Source organism: Chelonia mydas, chromosome 7, assembly GCF_015237465.2.
Source record: "Chelonia mydas isolate rCheMyd1 chromosome 7, rCheMyd1.pri.v2, whole genome shotgun sequence".
Lineage (NCBI taxonomy): Eukaryota > Metazoa > Chordata > Testudines > Cheloniidae > Chelonia > Chelonia mydas.
In genome coordinates, this window is record NC_057853.1 from 115,881,563 (window position 1) to 115,905,247 (window position 23,685).

The 23,685-nt window shown below is 47.5% G+C and overlaps 1 protein-coding gene across 2 annotated transcripts in view; it reads left to right on the forward strand.

The window, feature by feature from the left end:
• The window catches only part of SORCS1 (sortilin related VPS10 domain containing receptor 1), a 392,569-nt gene extending 369,131 nt beyond the window's left edge, over window positions 1-23,438 (forward strand). The window contains exons 23-27 of one of the 2 annotated variants that reach the window (XM_037905184.2): window positions 936-1,067; window positions 13,205-13,304; window positions 17,196-17,301; window positions 17,420-17,580; window positions 21,425-23,438. In XM_037905184.2, the coding sequence (XP_037761112.2) occupies window positions 936-1,067; window positions 13,205-13,304; window positions 17,196-17,301; window positions 17,420-17,580; window positions 21,425-21,489 (564 nt within the window). In that variant the 3' untranslated portion in view covers window positions 21,490-23,438. The remainder of the gene's footprint in view (window positions 1-935; window positions 1,068-13,204; window positions 13,305-17,195; window positions 17,302-17,419; window positions 17,581-21,424) is intronic. The other variant, XM_043551774.1, reaches the window with a different exon arrangement.
• The last annotated feature ends 247 nt before the right edge of the window (window positions 23,439-23,685 follow it).

Here is a 23,685-nt window from a genome sequence, read left to right on the forward strand (position 1 = left end):
GCAATCAGCTAGGTAGGGGTGCAAGTGCTCAGGTTTACCCTGACAACTGCATGCAACAACGTGCAGGCACTAATTTTTGGGCACAGCGTGCGTAGGAGGAAGGGAGGTCACCCTTCGGAAAACGTACCCCACAATGTCCAAGCAAGGTCTCTGGTCTACTTCCCAAAGCAACCTGCGCTTATCAAATTGGAAATATTGATTAAATATAGAGACCGTCACTGTACATGGATCCCTGCTGATTCATTTCACTTTGGTTGATCTTGTTTTGCAAGGTCCATCCACAAACCCAGAGGATAATGAATTACTCTGGGCAGGTAATGCAATTTGCTGACTCAAGTTAAAGGGCCTGGTTTTGATCCACTGACATGAGGGGAGTTGCTGCTGATTCACACCAGTGTGAGATCCAAAGGAGGCACTACCAGCTTTTCCTGACACCTTTCATTGGTTTTTGAGAGAGAAAACAATGGTGTTCCATGGGATTGCAATAATAAATGCACAGCTACGTTTCTCACCCGCCCGTGTCAGGAGACCGAGACAGTCAACCCTGCCGGAGGGAACAATAAGGAAAAATGAGTTTGTTTGCACTCTGCCTCATGACCAAAGCTCCAGTTATTTCAGCATCTCTCGAACATGCTGCACTGGACGGGCATAGTAGGAGGTGCTCTGGGTCAGCACTGCAGAGTGTGTGCAGTTATTCAGCACCTGCCTTTAGTAGGTCTGGTTATAGTCAGTGCCGCTGGGGGCTCACGTACCACATTGAAGAGCATGGTATGAAAGCTCAGACAGAACAAGAGTGCAGTAGAATGCCGTCCCCCCGACTTTCCCCATCACCGGCAAATACCTACATGTACGTACGGTGGTGCTTTAATGCATACGTCTTCGGCATTCCTGACTATCTCTGCAATTCACCTGTTGCTGTTTGTCTACATAACCAGGCAACAAGTATTTCAAGCAAACATATCCTGGTCGCAGTCCTGTCTGGTTTGCCCACATCCGCTGAGCTCTTCATTTTACCGTATCACGGGACCACGGGAGAAAACAAAAGAACAGCCGAAGACCTAGAACAGGTATTGTTTCCGTTCTGTGCGGGTCGGCGGTGGGAAGGGCAGCAGGGAAAAGATTTCCAGTGCAGGCCTGAAAAAGTAACTAAGGTGCAGTTACATTCGAGCCATTGGGATCAAAACCATCGTCTTGGGCCAGGCTAAGTCCTTGTTGCTTTGCCCCAGCAGTGCAAAGGGGAGATGAAGCTGCCCTAATGGCGCAGCTGGGGACATGCAGCAGGGAATCCCCCAGTGACGTAAAGCTGGCAGAAATCCACATCACGTCCTAGATGGCATTCCAAGGTGGGTGGGGATGGGAGCGGGCATGGCCGGGATCCCTAGAGAACTGTTCCTGCTGACAGGAGTTAGAGCAGCCCTGGGAGGAGCACAGCTGGTGAGGCATGCAGGGAGCCTGGCCAGGCAGTGGAAAACAGAAGCAGCTGGTGGAACTCGATAGTTCATAGATGCATCGATTTTTAAGGTTGGAAGGGACCATCGGATCATGCACTCTGACCTCCTGCATAACACAGGCCAGCGAATTAGATAGTGTGGAACGTTCCGTCTCTGTGAGGCTCAAATACGTTAAAACCAATCCGAGGCATAACTTGCTGTGGGTTTTATTTCAAAATGTGAAATGTGGCTGGTCTGCGAGGTATTATTGCTGTGTCTGTTTGCACAGGAGTGGGTGCAAAGTCTGGCCTGGACAGGACTTGAAGGTGCCTCATGCCCTGCATTAGGGCCTAATCCCCGGCATTGTTGAGTTCCTGGATGGCAAACGGGGCCCAGCACCCCTCAGGATTTGCCGACTGGTCCATGGAATGAACAAACTAATTCTTCCTCCTCACAGCTAAATCAACCTTATTTTTCCCCTCCCTTTCTGTTAATTTGAGGTCTTTACCCAGAGGGGCCTGGAACTTTTTCCCACCAGTGTCAGTCTCTTGCAATGCTTTGAAAAACCTCTGTTAACCACACCCTGTTACCAAGGCTCAGAACTACCTGGCCACCTACATTCTCATGCTTACCCTTGCTCAGCCTCCATCTTCCTTAACAAACTACTAATTTTCTCCCTGTGCAATTAGTAAACACACGGGAAGGAGATTTACTACCCTGCAACCCCTCCCCTCTCTTTTTCCACTCTAAATTGGAAAGGAAGGCAGTGCATAGACTGTGACCCAGCTCCCCTCTGTCACTCTGCTGCTTATTGTATTCTACAAATCATTATATCTATATATATTTTTTCCCTGGTAATCCCGAAATCTCCACGGTCATAAAGAAAGGAAACATTGGCATGCTGTCATAAGCCTTTTCAGGGGAGAGGAGAGCTACTGCTTTCAGTGGGGTGCCAGCAGCATCTCTGCTATTCATCCTGTGGGGGTCAAATTGTAATCTCTCCTGTTATAGAAATTATTGCCAATTCATAGCCAGCCGTTTCCTATGGAGCTGCATCCTCGCTGCTTCCCACCTGGATGATCAAACATATATTTTGTCTTGCGGGGGCAGATATAACTCCCCTTCCCTAGTTGGTCATAAAATTGGCATTTTGTTTTCAATGTGAACTGTTTGACGCAGGCTCAGTATGTCTCAGTCAGCATTCAGAGCTCCTGAGACTTCCTCTAATGCTGTAGAGAATCATAGGTCCTCTGCTGCCCCTGGTTGTTATGAGGGCCTGCATGATGTCAACCTGCATCTAAACCCCTGTGGCACCATTTGGATTGTCCCCGAGTTCATTTCTGAACATCTTATGCTGATGTTTTCTGATGCTGGCCTAATTTACTCCCTTAGTACTTTACCTGCTTCATTCTCTTTATACTACAGATCTTCTGCTTTTCATTTACAGGAGGTTTCTGAATGCACAACTTGAAATTCAAATGCACAGCTTCAAAATGGGGGATAAATGGCTAGGCAGTAGTACTGCTGGAAAGGATCTGGGGGTTATAGTGGATCACAAATTGAATATGAGGCAACAATGTGACACAGTTGCTGAAAAGGCTAAGATCAGTCTGGGTTGTATTAGGAGTGTTGTGTGTAAGACATGGGAGGTAATTGTCCTGCTCTCCTTGGCCCTGGTGAGGCCTCAGCTGGAGTATTGTCTCCAGTTCTGGGTGCCAGCCTTTAAGAAAGATGTGGAGAAATTGGAGACAGTCCAGAGGAGAGCAACAAAAATTATGAAAGGTTTAGAAAACCTGATGTCGCCTTTTATCTTCTTTAAAGTGAATTTTGTAATGTTGGATTACACCATCGTGGGTTCGGCTCTGGTGGCTACAGTTCCAAGCTCAACAGAGTGAAAGTCACCTCTGCTACTTGCCTCAGATTTAGAATCTCTAGAAACCCATAAAGACCAAGGATAGCGACCCCGAGGACATTTACAAGTACAAGGTCTAGTCTGTTTTACAAGTTTTATTCAAGTTACAATTAAAGTTATGATTACCCAAGCATATAGAAATTCTATAAAACCTATGCACAAGTTATACATATAGTCATACTCACATCTTAATGATATTCTTAAGGTCTAATGGCTGCCTTGCCAATTGATCATCAGTAGAGGGATGGTTCCTGCTGGAGTTTTCCCTCAGGAGCTCAATTTTCCTAATCTGGACACCCTCTTTTTATAATGGGATTCTGACTATATCTCATTAGCATTTATGCCCACAGTGCACCTTGCGGTTAGGACATGTGTTTGAAAAATGGAACTACCGGGTATCTTGTAAGCAGAAAATTACTCTTACTGCTAATTTTGCATAGTGTCCCCCGTTGGTACATCTTTTCCCGTAATCTTGTGGCATAGGGTCATTCTTTGGTCACTTACTTATATCAAGCATTTTTTAAGCCTATGTTCTAGTATGGCTAAGCTAAAATCTTACAGGCCCCAGCCTGTAGGCCTTGCATGTCATCCCTACTTATTTAGATACAGTAATGAGCTGCCAAAATCTTAACAACAGGTTCCCTCCTCACCCCACGAGGGGGTCGTTACGCACCCCTGCCCCCCCCCGGGACTCCTGCCCCATCCACCCCTGGCAGGAGGAGAACCAGGCAGGAGGGTCTCGTGGGCCACCGTAGTGGGTGCCCACCCCACCCCTAAGAGCCAGAGCCAGAGGTGGGGAGTCCCGGCCGTGCTTACCTGGGGCAGCTCCCAGGAAGCATCTGGCAGATCCCTCTGGCTCCTAGAGGCGGGGGAGCGTAGCTAGGGGAGGAGCGGGGGGAGCAGTCGTTCCCCCCACTGATCATATCAAAGGTGGCGCCTGAGGCGCCGACTCCCTGGGTGCTCCGGGGCTGGAGCCCCCACGGGGAGAATTTGGTGGGTGCAGAGCACCCACAGGCAGCTCCCCGGCCCCAGCTCACCTCACCTCCGCCTCCTCCCCTGAACACAGCACCCTTCTCTGCTTCTGCGCCACTCCCCCACCCCCGGCTTCCCGCGAATCAGCTGTTCGGCGGGAAGCCGGGGAGGGCTGAGAAGCAGGCCGCGGCTTCCTGCTCAGGCTGAGGGTAGCAGATGTGAGCTGGGGCGAGGAGCGGTTCCCCTGCGTGCGCTGCCCCCCCCGGTTACTTGCTGTGGCGCAGGCAGCCCTCCTCGTGCCCCCCCGCCCCATCTCACCTCTGCCTCCCTGGGCCTGAGTGCGAAGCCGCTGCCTGCCACGGGAAGCCTGGGGGGCGGAGAAGCAGAGCGGGGGGCGTGTTCAGGGGAGGAGGCAGAGGCTGAGCAGAGGTGATCTGGGGCTGGGGGTGGGGCGGGGAGCTGCCGGTGGGTGCTCTGCACCCACCAGATTTTCCCCTTGGGTGCTCCAGGGCCGGAGCACCCATGGAGTCGGCACCTAAGGCGCCACTTTTGGCTGGTTAAATTTAGAAGCTCTTTTAGAACCGGTTCTCCCTCGCGGAACAACCGGTTCTAAAAGGGCTTCTAAATTTAACAACCGGTTCTAGCGAACCGGCTCCAGCTCACCACTGCTTAGATACCCAATACATAATTATTCCTTGTAACTACTGATCAATCTTATACTTCTCTAATCCTACAACTTAACTCTATTTAGCATACAGTGATTATATGTGACATAATATGTTAGTTAATCATAGCCTCGCACAATAAAGGAGCAATAAACTAAAATCATTGGCTACACTGACCTCTGAGGAAAGGTTAATAAAACTGGGCATGGTTAGTCTTGAGAAAAGAAGACCGAGGGGGGACCTGATAAGTTAGCAGCTGTTATAAAGAGGACAGGGATCTGCACCAAAGGAGATTTAGGTTCAATATTTGGGAAAAAAACTTTCCAACTAGAAGGATAGTTAAGCGCTGGAATAGGCTTTCAAGGGAAGCCATGGAATTCTCATCATTAGACAACATTTGTCAGGGATTGTAGTCGGTCCTGCGTCAACGCAGGGCACTGGACTGGATGTCCAGGTCCTTTCCAGTGTGTGTGTGTGTGAGAGAGAGAGAGAGAGAGAGACAGCACCGTCTGTTTATTTCTTCAAAGGAGCTCTCTGAACTCTGAAGTAATGTAGGATGTAGTGAGTTCAATCCTTGAGGGGGGCATTTAGGGATCTGGGGCAAAAATTGGGGATTGGTCCTGCTTTGAGCAGGGGGTTGGACTCGATGACCTCCTGAGGTCCCTTCCAACCCTGATATTCTATGATTCTATGCAGATCAGGGTCCCATTGTGTGTTCTGCACAGACACAGAGTGAGAGACAGTCCCTGCCCTGAAGAGCTTGCAGTCGAAAGAGACAGGACAGAAAGGGGTGGGGTTCAAGACATGAATGTTCCTCTTCAGGAACAGCACTTCCCTCAGTTCACGGGAACTGGAAAATAATGCTCATTCTAAACAAAGTGGAGCTGCCCAGGCCAACTGCACTGTCTAAGCTTAATGAAATGCAACAAGCAAACAGCATATATTCACACCTGCCAAGCCTGGTGCGTGTGATCCTCCCCTTGCAACATGCAGCAGGTTGCAGCAACGGCACCACCTGACTGGTGGTGACCACTGAGCCCAGGACTTCAGAGCAGGAAACTCTCTCCTGTGATCTCACTGTCCAGCTGCAAGTGCCCAGGTAGTCTGCAGGAGGAGAAAGCAGCCTGATTTGAACATGGGAAGGACAGGGGCAGGCTGGGATGACAGATCTGCTGGGAGGAAGGGAAAGGGCATTAGGAGGAGAGATGTCTTATGGGCCATACGATGCTTGACAGAGACAATATGTCTCTTCGCAGGCTTCCCCTTAGAATGGTGCATTTGTCACTCTTGCTGCAGCAGCCTTCACCCACAGTGGCTCCAGGGCCAGGGGAGAGGTGATCTTCTCAGCGGCCGCAGCAGCTCTGGAGCTGGGTCTAGGGGAGAGGTGCCTCTCCCTGGCCGCAGCAGCTCCGGAGCCGGGGGAGAGGCGTGTCTCACCAGCCACGGCATTTCTGGAGCTGGGGCTGGGGAAGAGGCACTTCTTGCTGGCCCCAGCAGCGACGGGACCGGGGGAAAGGCGCCTCTCCCCAGCCGCAGCAGTGCCAGGGCGGGGGCGCTTCTCACCAGCCACAGCAGCTCTGGGGCCGGGTCTGGGGGGAGAGGTGCTTCTTCCCCCTGCACACCTGTGCTGCCCTTGATAGCCTGCTGCACAGACGCGCAGCTTAGGGGGAACTTAGGTCAATACTGCGGGTGACATGGGATCACTGGCAATGACAATGCCAGCCTACAATCAGCACCCAACAGGATCAACATGTTGCAGCTATGTCTGGTCTCATACAACTAAAGAGACGGAAGATGGGCTGGATGACAGAATAGCCAATGTGCAATAATGAATTGGGAGGATGAACGAGCATTGGCCAATGCTGCACGCTCCACCTGGGAAACAAAGAGGAGTGAGGGGAGTGCCGACAGGTAGCCCTTACCATGTGTGTGTGTCCTGTGCTCCTTCCCACGAATCCATCTCCAGTTCTACTTCATCTCCATGGCAAAGGGCCCTTTTTCATCTGTGATTATTGTTTATCTGCCTCTATTTTCCATCCCCTCCTAATAGATTTCTCAGCAAAATATCAGGTGTTATTTGCAATATTCGCCTTCTTACAGTTCGACCATATTCTAAAGTGCCCATCCTGACCGTGTCCAGGCAGCCAGGGCTTGATTTTCAGAGGCACTGAGCATTGGCAAATTGAACAGAAGGCACCTCTGAAAATCAGTCCCCACACACAGAATTAAAGATCCACATTAACTGCAGTCTGTATGGATGCTCGTCAGGGACTTGCTTGCACACACATCTGTGCTGGCAGGCCTGAGGACACTCAGAGACGTTTGCACTCACTTTTTGAAATATATGACCATGAAATTCACCAGAAGTGCTTGTAAAAGGACTTTATCCCTCCACGCTCCTTGAGTAGCTGCTGTTGCAGAGAGGTGGGGTTTTTTTTTCTCTTCTCTTCAGGGTCACTTATCTGTGCAAAATGATGACAAGTTGTTTTTCAGCCTTGGTGAAGGCTTGTATGCCATAGAGGTGAATCTCAAATTTACTCTCTTGCCATAATGCCCAGATGTCTGTCAAGATCACCTATTGCCCCTGTGAATACCAGCCTCTCTCCTTTTCACAGACTCAACTTTTGGCCCTGTGTCAAGAACATCCTATGATTCTCAAGTTCGCCTCTTGTCCCAGTGTATTTTTCCATCTGAGGTTCAGCTGTAGTATTAGTGTTCAGGACCTCTCAAGTTCACCTAGGACCACTGATGGCTTGCATTGTCCCAGTGCAACAGTACAGTATCCCTTGGGATCATCTCTGTTGTGTTGTCAAGGCAACAATTGGTATTAATAATACCTTGCACTTACATCACATCTTTCATTAAGGAATCTCAAAGCAATTTACAAAGCCTCATCACACCCCACGTAAATTAGCCCAGTATGATTATGCTCATGTCCGTGATGGGGAAAGTGAGGTACCGAAACACGACGTGACCCAGCCCAAGTTACAGAGAGTCTGTAGCAGAGCTGAAAGCAGATTCCTGTTGTCTTGACTCCCACACCACTCTTCTAAGCACTAGACTAAATTCCTTCCCATCAACGTCTATGTTTAATTCTTTCTTTAGTTGTTTACTGATTCATCCAGTGAATTGAAAAAGTCTTTAACAAGTCACACGCTATGTACTAGTTGCAAATCCTGCACAAAATCCATGGAAACATTCAGATCCTCAGCTCATGTAAATCGGTGTCAGCTCCACTGACATTAAAGGTTTCAGAGTAGCGGCCGTGTTAATCTGTATTCACAAAAAGAAAAGGAGGACTTGTGGCACCTTAGAGACTAACCAATTTATTTGAGCATTTATCTGTAGCTCACGAAAGCTTATGCTCAAATAAATTGGTTAGTCTCTAAGGTGCCACAAGTCCTCCTTTTCTTTTTGCGAATACAGACTAACACAGCTGCTACTCTGAAACCTGTCATTATGCAAGGCAATGAATTTAGCCGCATGGAGTGGAAATCTATCAACTTCATGAAAAAACTCGTACAGATACTGACATTAAAGGGTCTGTGCCAGTTTAGACCAGTCGAGGATGTAACTCCAATTTCTTGATACCCAGTATTTAGATCTATTTGTAGAAACATGCCCTTTTAGAGTCTTGTAGTTCAGTTCTCACCCAGTCCTCACTAAGAAAACTCCAAGAGAAGCCAAATTAATTATGTTTTTTTCTGTGGGTAAACTGGAATCTCTTTTTTCACCACCTGTCTTTTATTATTATTCATTTTATGTTCTTTGATGAAAGAATGATTTCTTTTACGGAATTATCTTTGCACTTCATGCTTAATTCTGCAAATGAAGCAGATAAAAGTCAATGAGGCTCAGTTAAGAACCCAAACGAATTCTGAACGCTAATTATTTTCAGAGGGGAGACTCTTGAAGATTATAAATTAGGAGTTCGTTATTCTGAGAAGCTTCACCTTCAGTTTAGTTAGTTATGTATCCTAAGGGCAAAGGATGTAGAAGGACATTTTTTTAGGCTTATCATTTCCCCAAATAAGGATATGTGTGTTAAACTGGTCAGAAAAGGGTAGGCCTCTCTGAACTAGACACAGTCGCTTTGAAGTTGCCTCACCTACCTTTCCATCAAAACACATCCCGAGCACTGTTCCACCCAGGAGATACAAAAGAGGACACAAGACCCCCAGTGTGATTCTCACTGAAATCAAAAGTGTCTTTCCATTGACTTCATTGGGAATTGGCTCGAACCTCAAATGTGGAATTTCCTCGAAAGCACAATGGGTTGAAATCCAGGTCAACCACTTCTTGAGTCTGGAGTTATGCATGGTTTTAGGATCAGAGATCCTTGTGACCCATCCGGACAAGATGTTAGTGCTTTATGCTGAAAGAAAGAAACCCCCATTTGCCAAACCCATGGCCGGCTTTGGATACCTTTGCTCACACAGAGCAATAGTGTACTCCAGAAGTCCCACTGATCCTATACAAGGAGTAAGGTACTACTCGGAGCCCTCTGAGTAGGGCTACCAGAATCTATGAAGAGGTGCCCAGTTCTAATTGAGGTTATTTCTGTTGCTTCATGCTATGAAGCGCTTGCTTCTTCTAGCCTTGTATTAGGCCCCAAATACTGGCTCTTAAAATATGGATATTTCCATATCCTTAATTATTTTAGTCATTTTTAGAAGTTTCTGAAATGTATTGGTTATCATTTCTCCCTTCCTCTGACCCCTGTGCAGTTGGAACTACTTAGGAAGCCTGCTTTTACATACATGAAAAACAGTGGCAATAAAAAACCAAAAACTTTCTAAAATATTTCTAAATGAGTTCCCCTCTCCCTCAATTATGAGCGAGATTTTCAAAGCTGGGTAATGGACTTGGATATCTAACGCCGATGTGAACTGAGCCTCCATATTGCTCAGATGGCTTTGAATTCCTCAGAGTGTGCTATCAGATCTCCTTATCCTTGTCCAGATCGTTCAGAGCTCCCTGGAAAGAGCTATGGACAGGAAACCTTCTGTAGTGTATAAAAGCAAGTTTTATTGGTCCTGCAAAACCCAGGAGCTATTTTTCAGTGCCACCTGCTGGCATTTTACTATTAACTAACTGTTTACATACGGACATCTCTCATTTACACAGCATTCCTGGAACACAGATGATTTCTTAAGACTCACCTTTGCTGCAATGCCTACAAAGCCCAACCGGCTAAGGGGGGTGATGAGCTGTGACTGTCCCTTTTCTCCTCTCCTCCGTACTCCTACTAACTCCCTCATTCCTGCCATTCCTGTCCATCCTATCTCAGCCTCAATTAAATCTCCGTCCTTTGTCTTTCTAGACTGCAAGTCCTCCAGGATAGGGATTGTCTCTGAGTACGTCTGCACTGCACCTGGGAGGCGTGGTTCCCAGCACGGGCAGACAGATTCAAGCTAGCACACTAACAATACCCATGTGGATGTTGCAGCATGGGCAGCGGCTCAGGCTAACCACCTGAACTCAGACCACGGGTGCTTTCATTCTGCCTCAGTGAGGACAGACGCCAGGTCTCTGTGTTCCCTTTCCCCATCTGTGTTTGGAACAAAGATGTGCAGTAGGATTACGCTGCCCGAGGCAACACTCTAGCAATCTAGAGCTCTGATCTGCATGGCAGGATGGGCAAGTACGAACAAAACCAAGGGCAGGCAGCTATGGTTGAGGAATCAAAGCCGACACCTGCAGGATCCACAAATCCAAAGTCTGGCTAAGAAAGCCTCTGTTCGGGTGACCTCTAGTTCATTCATCTCCAGCTGTCCATGGAAGCAATGATCATCACTGTGCTTGTAAGTCCAGGAAAAGAGGCCGTGCTTGGCTGCTCACGTCCCTTGTGTGCCATGAGGCTTCCACAACAGCCCTGGCCTCATAACTTTGCCTCTTCTGCAGGAAGAGGGCTTCTTCTATACAGGAATTCAGTGTTCTCCGGGGAGTGCAGCAGGAAAAGTGGGATTTTAATGGTTCTGGACTGTACTTGTGCCAGGCAAACACTCTGGGGCATTCTCATACCTGAGCTGATCCGTGCCAGGTTTTGATCCTCCTCCATCCTCCGCCCATATCACTGACTAAACCATTCCCTGCCAGCAAGTCAGTAGCCACATCCTCCTTCTTGGGGTACCATTGCTCAGTCATAGTGGCTGCACATTATGTGTATCTTTAGCTGGACTGAGACTTGCACGATTCCAATCTCCACAACTTCTCTTCCCACTCAACACTGCTGGATGCTCTGCATCAGAAATAACATAATAGGTCTGTTATGATATTTGCTGCAGCTTGTATGAAAACTACACCATGGTCAATCTCTGCCGGGCCTGGGCTCAATTGCAAAGGACAAAGAACAACCTTACAAGGATGAGAGGATGGCTACTAGGTCACACCTGGGGCTAGTTGGAGCTTGCCTGATGCTATGTCTGTTACTGCCACAAGCCATTAATGCCCATAGTTTTAGAGCATTTCCATCAATATCTAGCCTACTTGAGTGCTTCAAGACCAGTGTAACTTGTGTTCCATTCGTGTACTGGGGTGCATCTCCTCTCTAACCATGCTGTTTGGAGCTAAGCGATTCAATCACATCCACAGCATCTGCAAATGAATCTTGACAAGCTTCATGTTATTTATTCTTCCTCTTGATAGAAATATATTTGACACGTTCTGGTACCACTAACAAGATTTAAAAACATAAATGAGATAGATTTTTAAAAAGAAAAGGCCCATCATTAGCTGTTGCCAAATAGATATTGGATCAAGGGCACCGATTCAAGTAAGCAGTGGCCAAAATGAAATGTAGGGTCCAACAGTATTGACAAAAATCATTAAGAATGTTAAAAAAAAACCCAGACTGATCAATCTCAGACTATGATGAGCGTTAGAGAACACCTAACCATATCTCTGTAGCATTACTGAAGTAGCCTAACTTGAGAAAAACCAGGAACGCAACAGAGATGGTCTAAAAATGATGGGCATGTATGGTTCCCTGACAATTTTTTGTTAATCTTTGAAAAGGAATATAGATTTATTTAAACCAAATTAGATTAAATCGTGGGCACAAATGTATAGCGCTTCCTGAATTTCACTTGGTTGTAAAAATCCAACTCTGTCATGTTGGGTTATTTTCAAGTTTTCCAACCACCTCTCCTCCACCACACCCCATCCCCCACTAATGTTGTGCATGTTAATAAAGTGGAAAATTGTTCACTACCCTGAGAACTGATAGGATGGATGAAATACCTGGAGAAACTGAGGCTGTAAGTATCCAAACAGAACATGCTGCAAAATTCTATACATCATTTACATGTACAATATTTTCATCCTCTCTGCCCTGTCTGTTTAGACAGTAAACTTTTTGCGGCAGGATCTAATCACTTATTATGAGTATGTAAAGCACCTAACACAATGTGGCCCTGATCTCAGTTGAGAGCCTTTAAGAACTACTGGAATACAAACAATAATAGTATATCCTAGAAAAAGAGTTACTGTAATCATCATCAAGAGCGTCACAAAAAGGAAAACCTGCCTCTCTGTGGAAAGCAATCTTCAACTATAGTTGACGCTAAAGCCTGATTCTCCTGCTCTACAGGCATTGATGGGCTCATGGATGGGATGGGCTCCATGCCAGCAGAGTGGTGCTCAAATCCTGAAGTAGTATCTCGTCTCTGCCTTGTTCCCTGATGTGCGAGGAACCCTTGTCTGGTGGATCTCCATTGCCTTCAGCAGAGTTACACTAGGGTGATTCATAAATGCTGAAGTTAAAAGGGACTATCGTGAAGCTCTAGTCTAACCTCCTGCATAGCACAGACCATTACATTTGACCCACTGAATTTTAGCCTCTCTTTCTTAGCTTTGCTTGTGCTAACACTGCAGGGCAATCATTTGCTATTCTTGGGTTGGTACTGCAAACATGTATGTACATGAGTACTGTTACTCACGTGAGCAGTCTCTTTGATGTCAATGGGACTACCTCTATGAGTAAGGTTGCTCATGTAACTTGTTGGTATCAGTAGCTCCTAGTAGCACATAAATATCTGTACCGTCCTGACAGCTGTACCCAGCTGCTGTATCTTTTTTCTTTAGAAGGTACAGTAAATCGCTGTTGACTCGAACTTTGGACATACTTTTTCTATGTAAAACCGCTGCTTTGTAGATGGCCCTGTTTCCTCTCTAGCCATGACCACATACGATTTACTAACCCTTTTTTTCCCTGTTTCTTCCAGATTTCAGAAATACTGATCCACAAACTGAACCAAAACTTGGTCCAGTTTGAGCTGAAGCCTGGGGTTCGAGTCTTGGTCCATGTGGCCCATTTATCAGCAGGTCAGTGTTCACCCCCTTCAAAGTCTTGCCCACTGTTGAGTAGCAAAATCTATTGTAAGTTCCTTGCTAGCAGCACGGTGGGATCTACCAGCCATCGCACTCGAAATACTTCATATTTGTAGTAAGCATTCATAACTCCGGTGAAGGGGCATACATTACAGTGCCACACAAGTCTACATTTATCCATCATACCCCAAAGTTTTATTAGTGATTAGTGACAGCTAGTGCAACTGCATGCAATATCTCTGGGGACCGTGTTTTATTTAGTGTATGAATGGTTGATGTATCGCTGTACGCCAGGGTGGGGGGGAGGGGAAGGGAAGGAGGTTTTAACAGCTCCACCAGAACTAAGAACAGTGTGGGGTGATTCAGGGGAATCACTCCGGTTATAAACACTTTCAGAGAGGTACCATCCACTGGGGAGACTTCCATATACTGGTTGAAACTGGATTTCCCAAAGACCAACTGTCATAACCATACAGCTAAGGGTAGCCTAGAATTTCTCCTTACTTGTAAGGAGTTAAGAAGCTCAAATAACCTGTTTCAGAGTAGCAGCCGTGTTAGTCTGTATTCGCAAAAAGAAAAGGAGGACTTGTGGCACCTTAGAGACTAACACATTTATTTGAGCTGTAGCTCACGAAAGCTTATGCTCAAATAAATGTGTTAGTCTCTAAGGTGCCACAAGTCCTCCTTTTCAAATAACCTGGTTGGCACCTGACCAAAAGGACCAATGGGGAAAGAAGATACTTTCAAATCAGGGGGTAGGCAGGGGAGGCTTTGTTTGTGCTCTTTGTTTTGTGTTCTCTGGGGAAGCAGAGAAGCATCAGGTCAGAAAAACTCCTTCTCCTAAAATCATCCTAAAATGAGTCTCAGTATTGCAAACAGAGTAAGTAAATAAGGCAAGGTTTGTTAGATTATCTTTTGTTTTTAGCTTGTGAATTTTTCTTGTGCTAAGAGGGAGGTTTATCCCTGTTTCTGTAACTTTAAAGTTTTGCCTAGAGGGGAATCCTCTGTGTTTTGAATCTGATTACCCTGTAAAGTTACCTTCCATCCTGATTTTACAGAGGTGCTTCTTTTACTTTTTTTTTTTCTTTATAATAAAGTTCTGTTTTTAAGACTCTGATTGGGGTTTTTAGTGTCCTAAGAACGCAAGGGTCTGGTCTGTGTTCATCTGGTTTACCTATTTGGTTGGTAGATTATTCTCAAGCCTCCCCAGGAAAGGGGATGAAGGAGCTTGGGGGCGTATTTTAGGGAAATAGGAACTCCAAGTGGTCCTTTTCCTGAATCTTTGTCTAACTCACTTGGTGGTGGCAGCAGTGCCCATCCAAGGACAAGGAAGGATTTGTGCCTTGGGGAAGTTTTAACCTAAGCTGGTAGAAATAAGCTTACGGGTTCTTTGATGCAGGTCCCCACATCTGTACCCTAGAGTTCAGAGTGGGGAGGGAACCCTGACACCAAGGCTGTGTTTAAACTGACTCAGGGCCTTCTTTCTGATCCAGCAAATGGACAGTGTGAATGCTGCCGACTGGGTGGAAAAGGAAGCAGGGAAATAATTCTGGTGGCCAGATGAGATGTTGATCAGAAAAAGCCAGAGTTAGAGAAGGGTGGGAAGCCTGGAATTGATTCAGAGAATCTAGCACCAGATTCAAAACCTCAAACCTAAGAGATCCAGGGAGGTGTCATGCAGGCAGGCCCCAGGAAACCTATCCTCTCCACACAGCTTTCCCAATAGACGTCCATCCAAATGTGCACTGTTCTCACTACAGTCAAGCCATTAAGGCTGCCACCTGTTTTGAATTTTGTTTTAGACCTTTAAGACCCACCTAGAGTCGGGCCATGATCTATCAGTCGGGCGTTAGGTACATGTACAGCACTGTAGCAATAGCACACTGGCAATTCTGGCTGGCTTTTGTCACTGGGGTGGATGCCCATGAGGCGAGGACAGTACCACCCAAATCATTCACACTTGTGACCTGAGCCAGGTCTGAAGGCTGGTAGCCACAAGTGGTGCTCCCCCAGCTGCACCAGCTCGCCCTCTGTAACACCAGTCACCCGTCTGCAGTACTTTAAATCATCTGTAACGATGCTTTTGATTGGTGGCGTATGTGTACGCCCACGCCGCGGCTCATTTCTGTTTGTATTGGAGCCTCAGTGGTGTTGTCAACCCTCACTCTGCGTGAATGTTCAGGAACCTTGCCCACACATTGCTCCCTCATGCAGATGAATAATGACCACTGGAGGGCTCAGCATTTTTGCACTTGTGGCTCAGGCCTAAACAGGAGCAGGATTAATTTATGGTAATTCTGGACAACAGGCTGCAGCCCATTCATCCCTATGTCTCAGCCAAAAACAAAACAGAACAACCCACACATATGAGGCAAAGTAAAATATACCAATATTCTGTGCCCAGCAGTAAAAGGGCTGTTGGTAACCTGGCTCTAATCCCAGCATTATAACAAGAACGTTGAGCGACACTGAATTTAACTAGTCAGAGACAAATCATCACACAGACATGTCATCACACTGAACTTAACTTTGTCGTCACCTAGAGCTGCAGATCCACAAAGGAATGAGACAGGCTCAGAAGACAAAACGCGTTTATGATCAAGTATTATTTAATAATGATGCTTATCCTTCATGAAAGTAACTTTCTTGAAGCCAGAATATCAAAGCAGAATGTTTCACTTAGCCTTAGCTAGATAGCAGCCAAAACACAGATTTCTCGGTATTTTATCTGGCTCTGTGTGACTGTTCTGTGTGTGTATGCACGTGCTGTGTTTCAGAGTATGTACATAAGCATGTGCTAGAGTGGTGTTGTGTGTGTGTGTGTGAGCAACTGCTTCACATATCTTTGTCGCCTCTGTTTATTGTGTATGTGTCTGCTGATGAGCACACAACTTTCTGTATCTGTTGTATGTAATAATTTGTGCAAGTTGTGTGTCTGGTCTGACTACAGTGTGACTGCTTTATGTAACAGAGGCAAATGTGCATGGGGGCATGCACACACGCACAGACACAGAGTCATGCGGACACGCAATCACATGCACACTGTTTTGTGTGTGCATGTATGAGTGACTGAGTGTGTCCGTCTCTCTGATTTGGTGTAATTTGTCATTTATGTTTGGGGTAGCCATCACATCAGCATCAGGCTGTTGTGTGTTGTCTTACACACACATCCTGCAAGGGGCGTTATCAAGAGTTGCACGAGGCTTGAGGGAGAGGCACAGAGAGTAAGCTCCTTTATTTTCTTCTGCCTATACGCTTCCATCCCATGGAAAACTCACAGCATGGGGGATGATAGAAGGTGGAGAGAGAGAAGGACGAGGAGTGTGCTACTCAAAGGGGGGAAGGGAGGAAGGCAGGGGTTAGGAATGGGGAAAGGAGTCCTACATCATTCCCGCCACACTTCTTAGACCATAGGGTGTGGAAGGAGTGACCACCATCACAAAGCAGAGATGCCAAGGCACTGTCGGAGTGGGAAAGCCAGGATTCATCCAGATAACGAACACAACTGAGCCCATAGCATCAGACCAACACATTATTTTGGTTGCAGTATTTTTTACTCCTATCGAATACAGCTGGCACTTCCCTCTCCAACCACTCAGGTGTCCAGTACAAATCAGTGGCCTGGTAGAGTGGGTCTGTATGTCAAGGTTGAACAGAACTCTATAGGAAGCTGTAGGAATAGCTACACTTCAAACAACTGATTGCCTCTTGGAGGTGATCCTTATGCCCGATGGGGATGTGCCCTGGAGTGAGACCATGGAGCGACGGTTAGACAGATATCACTACAAAGGTACATGGCTAGGGATGGTGGATGCACAGTATCTGTTTAGAGAGTTATTTCCAGTCCATGCTGTGTGGATATTCTAAAGATCTCCTCTCTTGTAGCTCCCCTGGTGGACCTCACGCCCAGTCACAGTGGTTCGGCCATGCTGATGCTGCTATCTGTGGTGTTTGTGGGATTAGCCGTTTTTGTAATTTACAAGTTCAAAAGGTACGACCTCCCCCTCTCCCTCCCTCCCCTCTTGTCGTCTACGGACTCAGGTCTAAACAGTATGACGAGACGTGATCCGTAGCGTACACGACAATGATGGTTTCTGTTAATGTTTTAGGAAGATTCCGGGCATTAATGTATATGCACAGATGCAGAATGAGAAAGATCAAGAGATGGTCAGTCCAGTCAGTCAAAGGGAAAGCATGCCTAATGTCCCTCAAAGTGAACTGATGAGCCCTGAGCAACTAGTAGATGAGAAGTTGGATACCCGGCCCATAGGTAAATAACTTCCAGCAGCCAACAGCTGGTCAGATTCTAAGATCTAATTGGCTAGACTTATTCTGAACCTTCCCACCACCCCTCCCAGAGCACTCCCCCTCCCACTGCTGTGTTAACGTCTCTAAAAGGCCCCAAGCTAACTCCTCCTCCCCCTCACCGCCCTATGATGAAAAAGAAATTTAACAACCTGAGTCTTTGCCCATGTAGTTTTCTGTGTAGTCCTCTCTCCTCCCGAAAAACTCTGTAATCATGTCATCACTAACGTGCTGTCAGAGAAATGTCATCTCGTTTCTGGCACCTGTGTACTTCTGGGGCAAGCACTAGATTGAATGCATAAAAGGAGGTCCCCTTTTTCCAGTACACGGGGGCAGGAGGGAGACTTGATAAGTACAGCTTAAAAGCTCAGTCTGAAATGATGTGTTTGGTGGCACATGAGCTACTCCTAACTGCCGGCCAAACCATGAAACCACCACAGCCGGCCCCTTGGGGAGCACTGCAAACTATGGATCTCTGTATTGGCCAGCAGGGTTCACCTTCACACAAACTTCTCTCCAAGGAGGAATAAACAGCATTGACGATTGACTGGTGATGTTGGGAATGTACAAACAGGCTTCAGTTAGAACCATATTTAACACAGTAGGACTATCCATCTCTCAGTTACTCTGGTACAATCCCTATTAACTTCAATGCAGGGTAATGGGATATAAGAATAAGACTAGAAATCAGCACCTATAAAAATACCCCCTTTGTTTCACAACATTAAGGGGAAGATTTCTGGCCATGACTCAGGATGTGCTCAAATCCATTCCTGTTCAGCAAAGTACTTATGCAAGTGCTTCGTTTACATGCCTAAGTCTCACTGAGGACAAAAGGACATAGGGCCATGCTTAAGCCCTTTGCTGAACTGGGGGCCTAGATGAATGTGGGAAGAATTTAAATTGAACTCTTCCCTTTGATCAGTGAGGTTGACAGTTTCTGCTGAAACAGGTGTCTACAGATATTCGGAGCAATGTTGCATGTGGCTTGTAAAGTGACACTCCTGCAATCCTTGGCCTAAGGCGTAGACCCACTGAGGTCCCTGAGACTCCTCACTTGACTAAGAATGACTCTTGTGACTAAGGGCTAGAGAATGGGCCCCAGTTTTAGGGGAGCATCCATTTTTAGCTGCCTGGCCTTGAGCAGAGACGACTTATGTTTTAACAGAGTACAGCTGCTCCAGTGGCCCAAAGGAAATTTAAAACTGAGCAGTCCCCTTGTGAATGGGAACCTTCATTTGGAGAACGCCTCGCATAGGGGCCACCGCACAGAGATTAAGGGGAGAGGGAATGTGATTCTGGCCAGTGGAGGGACCTGGGAGCTGGCTCGATTCAAGGCAGCGCCTAGGCTGCTCTGTCTTGTGCTGGGGGCCAGTTTGACCCCCCCCCCAGGATCAAGCAAGAGGACAGGCAGCAACAAGCCAACTATGCGTTTCCTCTACAGGTGAGCTGGGGATGTAGCCATACAGCGTTACTAGGTCTAGCTAGAGCAGCTTGTGTCTCTTACATAAGTCAGCATTTTGCGGTGGTACTTTCCCAGTTCCAGCCTGAGCTGTTGGCTGCTCTATGAGTAATGCACCACAGATGCATTTTAAATATTGCCCTGCCTGAGACTTTGTGGAACCCTGTGGAGGTCCTTGGGGTTACTGGGGAAGGATTAATACATGATCCTAAAGAAACAACCCAATAAGCCCCTCTAGGTATGTCTACACTACCCCCCAGGAGGTGCGCCTCCCAGCCCAGGTCGGCAGCCTGCTCGAGCCAGCACGCTAAGAAATTGCAGCGTGGTCGCTGTGACACAGGCAGCAGCTCACGCTAGCCACTCGAGCTCAGACCCAAGGGATCAGGTGAACTTGGATTCGAGCAGCTAGCCTGAGCCCTTTCCAGTGGCACGGTAGCCGCACGGCTATTTTTAGCACGCTAGCAGGAGCAGAGCGAAAGCAAGGCTGTCGACCCAGCTGGGACTCTCACCGCCCAGCTGCAGTGGAGACATACCCTAAAATCCTGTCAGCGAGAAGAACAAGCAAACCAGATTGGAGCACTCTGGTGACAGGAATAGGTCTAGAGTTGTGTGTGAGGGGACCATAAAGCACAAAGATTCATAGGGTGGGATTCACAAGGGAGACTTAAGTATAGGCAGGCCCTTTGTCCTGGTTTTAAACCAGACTGTCCTCTTCTTAGTTTGTTGCCCCCGGTATGGAGATAAAACCGGACGTGGTTTTGGCCGGTATCGGACAGGGGAAGCCATTTTGAAGAGCTCACATTGTGAAGTGCTGGAATGTCTGGTATGCTGGGAAGGCAGCAGTGGCCACCCAACTGCCACTGGCATTCACAAAACTACTGCGCTCAACTGCTGCCTAGCCCGGCGGGCTCCTAAAGCACCTACGTGTCTGCCGTTAAAAGTCTCTCAGGCACCTCATTCTCTGTGGCCAAAGTCCTGACACAGCTCAGAGCCTAACTCACTCCTCAGCCCCAGCAGGATTCGCAGGCACGGCGTTTCCCCGCCTGCCTTGCCTTTGAGGCCCAATCCAGTAGATGTGCTCTGAGCAGGCCTAAACCCACACAAAATGGTTGGAGGAGGTGGTGGTGCACCCCTTCCCCCATAACGTTTAGCCTGGTGGTTAGAGCAGCCCTCATGTGAGTGACTCGTGTTCAGTTCCTCCCATTTGAACTTGGGTCTTCCACCACAATGCCCTAGCCCCAGACAGCTCCAGCAGGAGAGACTGAGAGCACCTTTCCCCAGAATACCCCCATCGCCAGAGGGCGAGGGTGCTCTCCAGAGAGGTGGGAGACCCCAGCTCCACATCAGGCAGAAGGGGGGAAACTAAACCTGACTCTCCCACATCCTAATCACTGGGCTAGAGCTCCTACGGGGGCACAGCCTCCTCGGTTTTTCTTGAAAAAGGACGAATCTGCTATAGGCACCTAACTCCAGGAGAGGGCTCATGGCTGCGATTGGTGCCTCCCTCCGGCCTTGAATTAGATGCACAAGTCCCTTTGAAGGGCAAGTTTAGGTCACACCCCTCTCCTCAGCATTTCTTATTGGCTAGCTTGGGAGGCTCAGCGGGCGCTGGCTTTTGTGAAGCCCATTCTTAGGCACCTGTCTACTCAAGCATATAGGGAGCATGGGTGCCTAATGCAGGGTGGCGCCCCTTGCGAATCTCATTTTCACCCTTACTTGTCCTGTGTGATAACCCCAGGTCTTTCTGGAGTTCAGCATTTTTTTTCAGGGCATTTTCCTTCAGGGAAACCAAGCAATAGACACAGTGGGATGTTTCTTGTCGGTGTGGGGTTTGTTTTGAAGCAGTTTTTTCCCCTCTGCAAGCAGAGACTAACATTCATGCCCTGTGCCTTTAGGAAATCCAAAGGCTGGGGGCGTTGGGTCCCACGCACGCCTCCGTAGCCTAGAGCACAGTAGCTACTTGTCGCAGCAAACCCTTCTTTTGCAAAGGCTAATCATACAGTGGGTTGTCAAGTCTCCAACACCTTTTCATATGAGATGCCAGTACATGAGTCAGTGTTCTACATTATCTCGTAGAAACAGTTTCCCGCATCCTCCCTTCCCTTCCCTTCCCTCCATCGCTTCTTTTCAACGTGGGTGAATCATCTTTGTAGAAAGAAGAACAAGACGTTCCATTCAACCTTCTTAAGTGGCAAGAGAACATTTTGGGGCAGATGATGTCAGGCTGGACCAAATAAACCCTCACACCAAATGGCGAGACACCGTAAAATCTTTCATTCTCTGGAAACACTTGTGTTATTCAACTAACTCTTGCTTTTGTTTTTGTTTTTCTTTTTCTTTGCCACAGGAAGTATGTCCATAGCTGCTGAGGCTCAAAGCACAAAAGAAATCCCTACCTATGTAAATGTTTGAACCAAGGACACCAGAACATGTGTATATAGCTATAGATATATATATATAGATATATATAAAAGAAAAACTCACTGCATTTGGACTTTTTAATTCTTCAGACGACAAAAGGTTTTTAGCTTTAATCCTGTGCATGTGGACATTATACCCAGACTGTGGTTGGAATTGCAGTGTACAGGTGCTCTATTTTAATAGGGGGAAAGGAAATGACCTGTTGCCCCCATAGCCCTTCCCCTCCCCCACAGCTCACTTTCCTCTCTTTTCTGATCAATCTCTTATTTGTAGAAAGTTCATAATGATAGTGGCCAGCAATGTGCATGGGGTCTTTTTGAGGGGTCATGGGTGGGAAAGTGGTGAGGGAATAAGGGTATTTGGCTTTAGATTTAACTGCTTCTTTAGTACTGCAGGCTGTGGGTGAGGTAGCTACTACCCCCAGCCAACTTTCACGAGCCACACAGAAATGCACAGGAGTAGACACGGCAATGTTTCTGGGCTGGTTTGGTTTTTGCCTTCGTTCGAACCTTCACCTTCTCCATCCTTCATTCTGCCGCTTGTGACGGCTCGTAGCTCCCTGCAGCGAAGCCAGGAAATCAGCCCCTAAGCTGCAATGCCAGATGCTTTTTTAAAAAAGACTGTTTAGCCCATTCACACTGACGCAGCTGCCCAAGTGGCATGATCCAGAGGCACCTCCCCCGCCATGCAGGCCACCCAGTCTCACGGCATGGCACGATGCGGTATGAGCTTTTACTGCCCGCAGTCCTGCCCTGCAAATATCCTGACCCCAGCTGCCTCCCACTACCCCTCCTGGACTTCATTCTCCATCGTGTGTGCAGTTATTTAGACCAGTGCAAAGTGGGGGTAAAATGCTGCCCATTCACCCTGGTAATGGCTTCATGCCCACTTTGCATGGTCTAAATGACTGCACAGCAAAAGTGGATTCAGACCCCCACCCGCACACCCGGCCGCTCAGCAGCGTGAATTTCCTGCTTCTGGGTCAAGGGCTTGGCTCTCGCTCATAGCACATCCTCCACCCCAGCCTCAACCCCCTGACAACCTGTCCGGTCCCTCTCCTTCCTCAGGTGTCTCACTGCTGTATGTCTGAGTGCGTGGCCTACCAGCACTGCCTCGCCATCTCCCAAGGGCCCGGCGGCAGTTCCTCACGCTACAGCATGTAGCTAGATCAAGCACATTCCAACTATATTTCCAAGCCCTTAACACCCCGGTTAAATATGTCCATTAGCCTGGCTCTTGGCCCTGTGTAAGGTAATTGGCTGGCCATAGTATGTCTGCTCACCACTTCCAGCAGGGACTTTTAGCGTCTAGACTGTAAAACCCTGCCACATCTGCTCAGCCCAAATATTTCAGGATTGGGCCCCTCGTGTTCCCTATGAGAGACCAGTGCCGCCTTAGACCCATGGGGGGGCTGGGTTCAAAGTCTGCTGAAATCCAAATTATCCAAAGGCACAGCCCTCGGAACAGCCCCGGGAGGGACGGGAACGCAGATACAGCACGCACGAGGGAGCAAACGTCAGGAACGGCCCGTGGCTCTGAAAAAAAGGGGATGCCAACAGGGAAAAGGTCAATCCCACCCTCACCCACCGGGCGCCCTCGCTGCCTTTTTATCCTTTCTGTGGAGCTACAGGATTCCACTGGCCACAGGCTTTGACGTCAACTCACTATTGTAGTTGCAACTACTGCTTTAAGCAAGGTGGGAAAGGTTTTTTTTGCAGTCACTGTATAATAGCCCCCAGGATTCTAACTGGCCCTTGAAGTCTGGCATTAGCCAACTTATTTTTATAAGCAGCCACTTAAAAAGTTTTCTTATAGTATGGGAACTACTGCTGATTTTAAAAGGACTTTTTTGATGTATTTTTCTCTTGGTTAAAGATAATGTAGTGTTCTGTACAATTGCTATTGTTTCTTGCTTTTACAGTCATATTTATTAAACAGATTGTCTCAAAAGGACTGCGTGTGTGTGTTTGTTGCTCATTTAACTCACAGGCCCCATCGCAAGGGAGGGGCTGGAGTTTGCTAGAAAACCTCCCCCTCCCCCCCCCCCCCCCCGTGACACCACCTCTTCCTAGCTCTTAGCACTTGTCATCCATAGATGGCAAAGCACTTTACAAGTCAGACAAGCACAATTATCCCCTTTTGGAAGAGAAACTGAGGCACACAGAGGTGAAGTAATCTGCCCAAGGT